General features: G+C 38.9%; 1 protein-coding gene across 3 annotated transcripts in view; it reads left to right on the forward strand.

Moving 5' to 3' along the window:
* LOC106867909 (ionotropic receptor 25a) overlaps positions 1-12,500 on the forward strand; it is a 152,682-nt gene that overhangs the window by 137,586 nt on the left and 2,596 nt on the right. For all 3 annotated transcript variants that reach the window (XM_052969756.2, XM_052969755.2, XM_089355519.1), the window contains exons 11-13: positions 9,116-9,437; positions 10,469-11,036; positions 11,940-12,141. In XM_052969756.2, coding sequence (XP_052825716.1) covers positions 9,116-9,437; positions 10,469-11,036; positions 11,940-12,141 — 1,092 coding nt within the window. The remainder of the gene's footprint in view (positions 1-9,115; positions 9,438-10,468; positions 11,037-11,939; positions 12,142-12,500) is intronic.

The following is a 12,500-nucleotide window of genomic DNA, read 5'->3' on the forward strand; positions in this document are numbered from 1 at the left end:
CACGACACACATACACATATACACACATGCACACATACACATATACACACATGCACACACACCTCTCACATACACAATACTCACTCACATACATAACACATACGCACGCACGAAAACATACACAATATACACATACACGCACGCACAAAAAATATACACACACGCGCACACGGAAACACATACAGACACACATAAACACACACACACCCGTACCTAACACTCACAATCCCACACACACACGCACATCCACACATATACACACACACGCACACACCCACATACACACACACTTCTCACCAACACTACACACTCACACAGACGCGCATACAATCATACACACATGGGCATAAACAACACACGCATATACAATAGCAAACGCACGCACACACACGTACACAGCAACGCACATACACACAACATACACATACACACAAACACACACGCACGCACAGAAAACATACACATACACACACGCGCACATACAAAATACACACACACACGTACACGTACCTAACACCTACAACCCCACACAAACACGAACACACACACACCCAAATAACCACCTGTTGACCTTCTACCTACACTGTCTATAGCGTCCACTAACCAGACCTGCTAGTAATTTCTTCCACTACGTCATACACACACACACACACACACAAACACACTAACAGATAAACCACCAAACCATGCACACACACACACACACACACACATACATACGCACACACACGTTCTGTTATCACACACACACTCGCAGACTTTCGCACACGCACAGATTCATCTCCCTTTTTCACTCTCCTATCTTTAGAAAGAACTTTTCCCCCACCACCTCCTCTTCCGGTCTTTTCATAATGTAACCTCGTGGGCATCGGTACCATTTTCCTCTTTCTCCGTTCTTCCATTCTCCGAACTTTCCATCTTTCCGACGAAGGGCTACGCCCGAAACGTCATGCACTCTCTCTTTCCTTTCCTGAGCGTCCAATAATACTATCCATATCACGTCCTCACTTTGTTGTTTTTTTGTTTTTTGTTATTGTTTTTTGAACTACATACATACATACATACATGCATGCATGTATGTATGTATGTATGTATGTATGTATATATCTATCTATCTATCTATCTATCTATCTACAGAGAGAAATTATGTATAAACAACAAAGAAAAAAGCCACAGTAATTAATAACAGCTCGTTAATACAATTAATAACAGGTCGTTGCATTGCAGTAAGTCCAAGTGGGACAAACTTGTATGTATATGCATAATAGATTAAAATAAGCCTCAAGAACGACAGCAGAAAAGCACAGATATCACATATACTTCATATTCTAATTATGATTAACAGCTGTTTTGTTAAGATAAACATCACCAAATGTATAATTACATAATTACATTACACAATTGAATTAAATTAAATGAAATTAAGAACTGTATTTACCCAAATCATCAGCAATGTTGTTTTATGTAAAACAGAAAACAGTTAATAAGAAATTATGAATTACTAGTTCCAGTTCTTTGGGGGATACTGGATTTGTTATGTATATAAAGAGATTGGCTACTTATTTTTCTGGGATTGGTCAAGTGATGTAGACACCTCTGATGAGAATCTAGCAAGGTTCGAAAATCGATTAAAGTTGATCATTGTTTTCATGCGACGGAGAAATAGTTAAATTTGCTATGCTTGTATGTTTACTATGTGGGTTTAAATAACTTCAACAGAAATTTTTAATTTCATAGGTGACGTCTGACATCAGAAATGGATATGTTTCATTCGTATTAAACTTCATTAAAAAGCATGGTGTCTTCAAAGTTGATTGATCTGTGATTTTTACCCCCAAGCAAAAAAAAAAAAAAAGACAGTTTTAGCTAGCAGAATTTAGTGTACTTACAAAATTATTAAAATAAATAGTCAAAGAGGGCCAATGAATTTAAATAATTACGGAAGGTGAAGATCAACTTAATGACTTAATGACCTGAAATGAGTTTATTCTATATCATTTATATTTTGGTATATAAACTCGTTTACTCCTGTCAATGTAAAGTTGAAGGAAGAGAGCCAATTGAAAAGACCCCAGCAGAAGCAACGTCTGCGGTGTTAACTGTTAAAAATCTATATCTTTTTGTATCTTTATTTTCTACTTACTTCAGTCTCTGGACTGCAGCCATGCTGGAGCACTGTTTTGAAGGTTTTCTGTCAAACGGCTCGAGCCTAGTACTTATTTTTCTTTAAGTCTAGTACCTATAATATCGGTCTTTTTTTTCTGAAACGTTAAGTTACGGAGAAGGGGGAAATCATAAATACAATGACATACACGCACATTTATATATACGACGGCTTCCACGTAGTTTCCGTTTACAAAATCTACTCACAAGGTATTAGTTGGCCCAGCGATACAGTAGAAGACACTTGCTCAAGGTGCCGCATAGTGGAACTGAACCTGAAACTACGTAGTTGCAAAACGAGCTTCCTAACCACCCAGCCACGCCTGCGCCAATAACAACCAATTCTCTCTCAAATACCACCTTTCTGACTTAAATGAAGATGCACATTGGACAATATAATTCCAGCTATACTATGCCCAGTAACTATGATTGAAAATGTTTTTGATTGCAGATTTGCTAGATTTGAGTTACCTTAGGACTAAGTAACAAGTAATACTTAGTTTATATACCGTGGTGGTACAAAGAGTAAAATCGAATCAAATACGATCTGATCATGAGGGACACATCCCCTTAAACGACAGGCACTTTTTCGACCTCTCCGCTAACCTCTGGTAATTACACATGACGACTCTTGGTTCATGTTTTTAAGATCCAGCACATGAACGCTCAGAGACGTTCCAGCCATGACCATCCAGAATTGTTTTTATTATATGTAAAACTTACTTAGTGCGTCGTTCCTTTTTCTAAGTTTATTTAGGACATATTTAATTGGCATTTCAAGAAAGCAAACTATGATTAGACTTGGATTCTTGGGGAGAGAAAGCAACTTTTTAATTCGTGCGCTACAAATGATCACGATAACTGGGATAATAAAAATCTGCAAGATATTCTTAAGATTTAAAGTTGATGAACAAAATAAGATGCTTTCTTTCACAACCCTGCTACTAAATAGGTAGCCGATCAAAATTAAATCTATGTTAAATAAGAGAAAAATAATATAAGCATGAACATACATCATGCCCGCTTTCTCGTTTCTCGTACAGCCATCGCTTAAAACATTTCAGAATGGGCCTCATGTGTGAGCATTACGATGCTAGAATGCCAAGTGATGCCTATGCATGATGCTTTTTAAAGAGAGGAGAGGCCTTGTACACAACCAATCCCACTTTCTGAACAAACGTGTTTTATGCACCAAAGTCATCAGTTTGTCAATGATTGCTGCAGGAACTACCGCTGTCCATGAGAAATAGCAGGACCAAGCTTGTGTGTACAGTATTGGATGGCTGTTGACTTTATCCGTTTTGTTTTTCATCCTCCAAGGTGTTCAATCACCCTCCTCACTAAGTAAGATTAGTGGGGTTATCAGTTTAGTCGCCGGCGACCCGAGCATGCAGCAAGTTGCAATGGATTACATGTTACCAGTGGCGCTCACAAGTTACCTGTTATTCATAGATAGATAGATACATTTCTTTTATTAGCCACACAGGGCTCAACGAAGATGGGACAAATACAATATAGATAGATAGATACATACATACATACATACATACATACATACGAAGGGAAGTCAGAAATTATCTGCACTTTCGCCATAACATATCTTTATTATTATCTCACAGACTTCTGCGCATGCGTGCTTATAGGTGGTACTGTTGTGGTTACGTGATCGAAGTTTGAGCCTGATCGCGCCATTTTTCTTTCTGGCTTTGCAGTGTAAGCATGACCGCTCCACTAGCAATGTGCACCAAATAAGAACAAAGAGCAGTGATTCGAGAGATGGTAATGGTGAACCGGTTTACCATTACCATCTCTCGAGCTTGCTGAATCTTTTCGTCAGTGGTGGAGGTTGACGGGCGTCCTGCTCCCTCTTCGTGCGTGATGCTTGTCCAGCCATTTCTAAACTTCTCGATCCACCCATGCACACTTCTGTGCGGTAGTGCACCATCCCCGTATTGTGCTAAAAGCCTCGGATGAATTTCTGCACCTGACACACCTTCCAGCCAGAGAAATCGGATCACTTCTCTTTGTTCTTCTTTGATGCACATTGCTAGTGGAGCGGCCATGCTTACACTGTAAAGCCAGAAAGAAGAATAGCGCGATTAGGCCCAAACTTCGATCACGTGACAATAATAGCACCACCTATAAGCACGCATGCACAGAAGGCAGTGTGACAATAATAAAGATATGTTATGGTAAAAGTGCGGATAATGTTTCACTTACCCTCGTACACACACACACACACACACACACACACACACACACACACACACACACACACACACACACACACACACACACACATATACAAACACATACAAACACATGCATGTATGTGTATGCATGTATGCGTGCAAGTATTTATGCATGTGTGTGTGTTTTACTTGAAAAAGAATGACTGTAAGGTCGAGACACCGGCGAAAATGAATATTTTCTATAATGTTATTCAAATACATTAATAACGACCATCCCTCGCGTCCACTGAGTGGTACGAATTCAGTTCCCTCTTCTTTAAAAAATTTCACATTCAGTCTGTAGATGGAAAAAAAGGAAAAGAATGTTAATGATATTTGTCATTCATCCAACCTTTATGGTTACCCTTCAAACTTAAGTTCTTCGTAGAATTAGCACCAGTCACTTACAAAATTACGAAACTCTTTTGCAAGAGTCAAACCTGTTCCAAGATTTTGCATATATGACGCTATATGTGTAGATATACTTGCACTTGTTTAATGAGTTTGCATGTTCCTTTATTACACACTCACACAATGTGTGTGTGTGTGTGTGTACGTTTGTGTGTCAACGTACGCATGTATAAATTACTCTTTATGCACGAACGTGTATGCTATTATGTACATAATATGGTTGTGCAAATACATTCATTCCCGGAAACTGAAATGGACAGTCTTATAAAGTTTTACAAGTCTTTACTATAACACAAATAGATTAGATTTGGTGGAATAGAATCAGTTTGCTTTGTTCTTTGTTGGAACATTCTAGCATTTCGAGGCTTTTATGTAAATCTATTATAGCGTAGCCCACTACATCTATGATAAGAGTTACAAATGAAAGCATATAGCCACGATACGAAAACTACACATTCTTCATTAATTCACTATCGGTGTCCACTTTTTACAAAACTGTAGACAAAATATTCACGTCCTCTGGACAGTGGACTTCTACAATAGTACATGATGTTTTTACTAAGTATTATAGAACGATCTTAAATCTGTGTGTTTGTATTGGATTGTTATTTTTATTGTAATATTCTCCCAGTATTCCATATTTTTAAAGATGCTTTTAAAGATACAGTTTGGTTCTGGTGAATAGCACCCGTGCCATGTCTCATGGGAAGGTAATACTTTGCGGATTATCTTCTTATGTGGACGATTTTAAGTAGTCGCTGGTGATGTGCATGTCACCATCAAGATTGCTGTGCTATATTCAACATTTTCTTTCACAATGTCGTTGTTCGGAGCTATGCTTGATTAGATATTTATTAGCTATATCCCGTTCCTGAAGAGCGAAAGAATATCCAGCTTGGTGGAATGTGATATGTCTATCACCTGTCCAGGAGACACTGTTCCTCTTCTCAATCTTATTCGTATACTCTTCCTTACATGTTACGCAAGCGTAGCTTTTTGTTTATATGGCTGTTTTACTTTGCAGTTTCTATTTAAGCCGAATTTGTACCCCAGGTACACTTGGGGTACAAGAAACAATTATACACTCTGGGCACATATTTAAGATATCTTTACCTGTTATGAAGATGTGACTTTCATATACATGTCATTATTCAGTTTATTTCAATATTTCTTGCCAACAGAGAAAGAACCAGTTTCTAACCCAGATCCAAGGTTCCGTCATTGGAATTTCAACATCAACAACAGAGTATGTATGTATGTATGTATGTATGTATGTATGTATGTATGTATGCATGTATGTATGTGCAGATTTGTATGTTTTATATATGTGTTCTCATGCATATAGTTACATATCTAGACATGCTTATATATATTTAAATGATAAACTTCTGGAAAGTTTTACAGATTTTTTACAGTTCCAGTGATGAATTGGATCTGTAACCTTCGAATTAGCTTCCTCCGTTCTGATTTTGAGAAGCCTGATTTCTCAAGATTGGTATTTAGGCAGTGTGTTACATATCCCAGGACCTCAATAATTACAGGTATAAACCTGAACTTGTAATCTGGATAGAGTTACTGTATGTACGTATGTACATATGTATGTATGTACGTATATATATATATATGTATATAGGGATGGGTGGATGGGTGGATGATTGTGTGCGCGCGCGCGCGTATGGATGTATGTATATGTGAGTCGTGGCTGGCTGGTCCCATGAATGGAGGATGAACTGATGGTTAGTTGTATGGATGAATACACACATATATATATATATATATATAGAAACATAAACACACACACACATACATATATACATATGCACAGAGAGAGAATGAGAGGGAAAGAGAGAGAGAGAATGAGAGGGAAAGAGAGAGAGAATGAGAGGGAAAGAGAGAGAGGGAATGAGAGGGAGAGAGAGAGAAACAGAAACGGATGGACAGGCAAACGGATACACTGACTGACGTATATCGAAAATGAATAAAAGTAAAATTACTTAAGTTGGTATGCCCTCCTTAGAAACAGTTTATCTGTGTACGTATATTCACCTCAAACACCTACGTGGGTGTGATACGATGGTTTGTTTTGCCAACAAGCTCGCCCCAACAATCTGCTACGTCAGAGGTACTTATGATCGTGGGGTAATAAAAGGAAGTGTTGATATGGTTTCGGCAGGCACACAGACAAGCAGATGGGAATCAGATGCTATCTTGTCTCTATACCGGAAGTAAGCTGTACGTCTGTAAGCCTGCCAGTCTGCACGTCTGGTTATATGGTCATGTGGTTATGTAGAAATACGTGGAGAGAGAGAGAGAGAGAGAGAGAGAGAGAGAGAGAGAGAGAGAGAGAGAGAGAGAGAGAGATAGCGTAAGTGAGTGAGTGAGTTAGTGCGTGTATGTGTGTGTATATGTATATATAGTTGTGTATCTATTTCTTTGTGTTAGTGTGTGAATGTGGATGTGGATGTAAATGTGCATGTGAGTATGCGTGTGTGTATCTGTGTGGTTATGTAACTGTTTGTGTATGTAATTGTTTTTCTGTGTAATACGTATGTGATTGAGCGTTGAGTGCGTAGATGTATGCATATATGGGTATGTGTTTTGAGATGTGTGTGATGGTCTCTGGGGATGTGTGTGTGTATGTGTGTGTATGAGTGCAAGCGTTTGAATGATCATGAGAATATACGTGTATGTGCTTCTATGTGTGTAAGTCTGCGTTTGGATGTACGGTTCTTCTTCATATGTGTGAGAGAGAGAGAGGGGGGAGAGAAAGAGAGTGAGAGAGAGAGAGTGTTTGTGTGTATTAAGTATGTGTATATGATCATATTTGTGAATGTAAGTGGTTGTGTGAATGCTTACATGTGTAAAGTATATTTCCGTGTGCATAGCTGTAAGTCCAATGTGTTTATCGGTCCGTCACTCTTCCCTTGTGTTTATCGCCCTGTTTCTCTCCCTCTGTATGTCGATGCCTCTCTCGCAATATATTATTAAATTGAATTCAGTTCTACCTTACAAGACCTTACGATGATTCTGGCCTTTTCGCTGTCAGATAGTTATCTTTTTATTTTTTTTTAATTGAATAATTTCTTTAAAATAAATTTAAAATGTTTAAAAGTTAGACTCATATGTATATTGTATATATTTTCATTGAAATAATTAATGTACTATAGGAGGAAGGAGGTGAGAGAGTTAGCCAACTGGGGGAGGGAACTAAACACTTACATCGATCTCAGTGTTTTCGTAAGGATAAAAGGTTTAGTCCACCTCGCCGGAATTTGAACTCAGAAAAGCTAATGCCGCTAAGCATTTTGTCTAGCGTGCTAATGTTTCTTCTAGCTCGTCGGCTTATAATGTGAATAAAATAAAGCTATGCATTTAGCGAAGAAATAAGTCTGATGACCAAGCATCTGGCCCCAATTAACTACAATTAGCGGAAAACACTAGAAATAATACAAAGACTCAATCTTCGAAGATGCAATAGTATTAACATGAGTAGACACCTATGTGACTGAGCTAACCTAATCTTATAGTAATTCTGCTTGTTTCTTCGTTACTTAGCCCGTCCGCTTCCATGTGATTAGCTGAAGGGGATGGGGATGGGGATGAGGATGGGGAGGGAGGGGAGGAAAGAGATGGGGAGGTGGAGAGATAGGGAGGGAGAGGTGGCTGTGAGTGAAATGTGTAATTTTTTAACTAAATTTTCTCTCTCCGTTACTAAACCCGCCTGTAACGCTTTCACGTGATTAGTTGAAGGGAAAGGCGAAGATGGAGAGAGAAAGAGGGAGAGTGCTGTGTATTAAGTCTATAAAATTGTGCATAAATATATAAAGTGTATATGTCAAGTGCATTAAGTAATCATCGTATTCCAATTTCCTTCACTTTTCAATGATTAGCAGATGAGCGACTATCTTTTGATACAGACACAACAAAAGCTACGCTTTCAGGTCTTTTGGATAAAGTTTTCAGAAATAACCCAATAAGTTTACCATTAATTCCGTAAAATATTCATGGGGTCCCGCTGGTGATTTTCCTTGTTTCAGTCATTCTATTCCAGCTTTATATTTAGACTATATCATCCTATGTCTTTCTCTGTTTAAAACAGTAGGATGTAATCTGAAGGAGTTCTGACTGCTATTTTTAGTAAGTTGATCCAACTATTTAAAACCGCCCTATTTTAAAGAATCGAATGTTGGCTGGTTTGGAATATCTCATTTGTTGGCTCGCCCTACAATATAGAACTTTTGTGACTTTGTCAGGAAGGGAGATAATTTTATGAAACATTTCATTGCTATCTTCTTTCTGTCTCCATCCAGGATGCTGACGTCATTGTCGGTTCATTGTCAGTGACAACAGAGCGGGACGCAGTCGTTGACTTCACCTTACCTTACTACGACTTCGCTGGTATCCAGATACTGGTTAAGAAGAAAGCTCAAGAAACGAAATTATTTTACTTTCTCGACGTCTTTCATCTGGATGTATGGCTATGCCTGGTGGCCGTTCTTATTACTACTAGTATCCTGCTTTATATGTTTGACCGATTCAGTCCTTTCACCAACGTTGACCAGAATGGTGATCAAAGGGTTTTTGATATGAAGGAAAGTATGTGGTTCGTGATAGGGTCCTTGACACAGTCAGGTGAGTAAAACAGTGAAACTTAGTTTCTTTAGATCGCCATTGCTTTTGAGACATTGATATGAGTCAGTGTGATATTCTCCAACCAAAATAGTTCTGCAGCTGTTATTTACGTCCCTTTTTTTACTCCCAAACTCACAGTATCTTTCTATCTTTTACTTTTAACATGTTTCGGTTATTGGACAGCGGTCATGCTGGAGCACCGCCTTGAAGGGCTTAGTCAAAAAAATCTTAACTTATTCGTCAAACCTGGTACTTATTCTATCGGTGTCTTTTGCTGGTCTGCCAAGTTAAGAAGGCGTAAACAAACAAACAAATAAACACCGGTTGTCAAGTGGTGGGAGGGGAGAATACACACAAACACACACACACACACACACACACGACGGTTTTCTTTCAGTTTCCGTCTACCAAACCACTTACTAGGCTTTAGTCGGCCAGAGGCTATAATAGAAGATACTTGCCCAAGGTTCCACGCAGTGGGACTAAACCTAGAATCATGTGGTTGGGAAGAACAAATCTCTTACTTTCCAGAGCTGTGAGATGCACGAGGACATCCTTTTATCTTCTAGAAGATACTCTCACTCTTATTCTATAGGAACATTTTCTGTAACAATATGCAGGTTTCCAATGAACAAATTCGATTATTGTTTATATTATCCTTTATAATCTAGTTTCGTCCTCAGTCGCCATCAACTTCTCTACGCCGTCCTCTCCTATTCAACTTTATCTCCAGTTACCTTACATTCTACAACTTTGTATTCAATTATTCTAAGGTATCTATATCGTTCTCCATTCCGCGATTTTGTCTCCGGTTGTCTTCAACTGTATTAAACTGTCTTCCACACTCCAGTTGGATTCTCAGTTGTCTTCAGCTATTCTGTGTCACTATCTCACCTCACTGTCCAAGTTTGCTGCAAGTTGTTCCCCACTGTACCCCATTGCTCAACGTTGCTTTGAATCATCTCAATATTATCCTTTTCGTCTGTCAAGAAAATACTAATACGTTCATATCTATTGTTTGTTGATCACAGGTGGAGGTGACCCGCCGTCTTCGTTCTCTTCAAGAGTCCTCGTAGCAGGTTTTTGGTTCTTTTGCATCATAATGATGTCAACCTTCACGGCTAATTTGGCCGCCTTCCTCACAGCACGTCGTTACACAAGTGACCTAAGCTCACTCGACGATCTCGCAGCTCAGACAGAAATCAACTTCTCAGTAATGGCCAACAGCTCTACAATGCGCTACTTTGAACGCATGGCTAAAATTGAGAACCTCTTTGACACAAAATGGAAGAAAATGAATTTCAAGCACGGTTCCGCTGGAGATTTTGAAGGAAATTTAGCAGTTTGGAATTATCCAGTTAGCGAGAAAAATGCTAACATCTGGAAACGCATTCAGGCCAACGGTATGGTGGCAAATTCCTCAGAAGGACTGCAAAGAGTAAGAGACGGTAATTTTGCGTACATCACTGAATCTCCAATTGTTGAGTATTATACAAAGAAATACAACGACCTCACAAGCATCGGTAACCCATTCAGCTCAAGACCTTATGCTTTTGCTTTCAAGCAGAACTCGGAACTTGTAGATCAATTTTCAAAACAGTAAGAATTGGGTTGATTTTGCTATTTTAATTTTTCTCACTCAATTTATCTATCAACTTCTTTCTTTCTTTCTTTCTTTCTTTCTTTCTTTCTTTCTTTCTTTCTTTCTTTATTTCTTTCTTTCTTTCTTTCTTCTTCTTCTTCTTCTTCTTCTTCTTCTTCTTCTTCTTCTTCTTCATCACTCACTCACTCTCAGTAGATATGTACGTGTGTGTGTGTGTGTGTGTGTGTGTGTGTGTGCATGCACGCCTGTATATGTGTGCATGTGTGTTTATTAGCATAGGTGTATGTATGTATGTATATACACACGCACACACACACACACACATAAATATTTCTTTATTTGTGCTACCAATGGCTTCATGTGGGCAAAATACGCAGTTTCCAAATGTTCCACTTAAAAATGTTAGGCATCCTTCTGCGCGAGATTCTACATTATACATAAAACTATTGAAGACTCTCCATTAACTGATATCATCGAAGCAGATATTATCCAAGAAGTAAGATTTTCTAGTAGTCTATAATCTTAAAACAACAAACAAAAGGTATAATAGCCATGTAGCTAGAAAACTGAAATTTTGGGATCAATACAGATATTGCACATAGAAGTACGTTTGGTTATTCTTTGATCGCTCATGTTGTATTTACTCTCATCTGTATTGCCGATAGCACATTTACTGTCTTCTTTGCTTCTGTAGCCACACTATAGATATCAAACGATATGCCATTTAATACAAGTATACATATAGGCAGGTTAAATTGCATTCCTGTATTCACAAATTCTTGTAAATGTCTTGTTGACTTAAATAGAATATGTCTTTTCACTTTGTTAGTAAAGGGCTTGAATTCAGAAAAGAACTGATATTTCAAAGAACGTCATTCATACCTTGCTCTTGTTTTTAGTATTCTTCAGCTGCAGCAGAAATCTGTTCTAGAAGACCTGAAGAGGAAGTGGTGGCCTAAATCGACTGAGGAAACAAAGGTGAAAGACTCTGAAGGTCTCAGCGTGGAGAGTTTATCTGGAACATTCATAGTACTTGGCATTGGACTGGCATGTAGCCTGTTGTTTCTGGCTTTAGAAGTAGTATGGGATAAATACAAGAAGGTAAGCGATACTCTACGAATAAAGACCTCAATAGGTGGCGAAATGTCATCGAACAAGCGATTCAGAGACAAATCATCGACTAACTCCTCCTTCTTCTCTCCTTCCTCTCTCCTTCCTCTTCCTCTCCCTCCTCCTTCTCCCCCTTCTCCTTCTCCCCTTCTCCTTCTCCCCTTCTCCTTCTCTCCTCCTTCTTCTCCCCTCCTCCTTCTCCCCTCCTCCTTCTCCCCCTCCTTCTCCCCTCCTCCTTCTCCCCTCCTCCTTCTCCCTTCCTCCTTCTCCCCTCCTCCTTCTCCCCCTCTTTCTCCCCTCCTCCTTCTCCCCTCCCCTTCTCCTCCTTCGCCTCCTCCTACCCTTCTCCG

Source organism: Octopus bimaculoides, chromosome 7 (assembly GCF_046866305.1).
Source record: "Octopus bimaculoides isolate indiv1 chromosome 7, ASM4686630v1, whole genome shotgun sequence".
Classification (NCBI taxonomy): domain Eukaryota; kingdom Metazoa; phylum Mollusca; class Cephalopoda; order Octopoda; family Octopodidae; genus Octopus; species Octopus bimaculoides.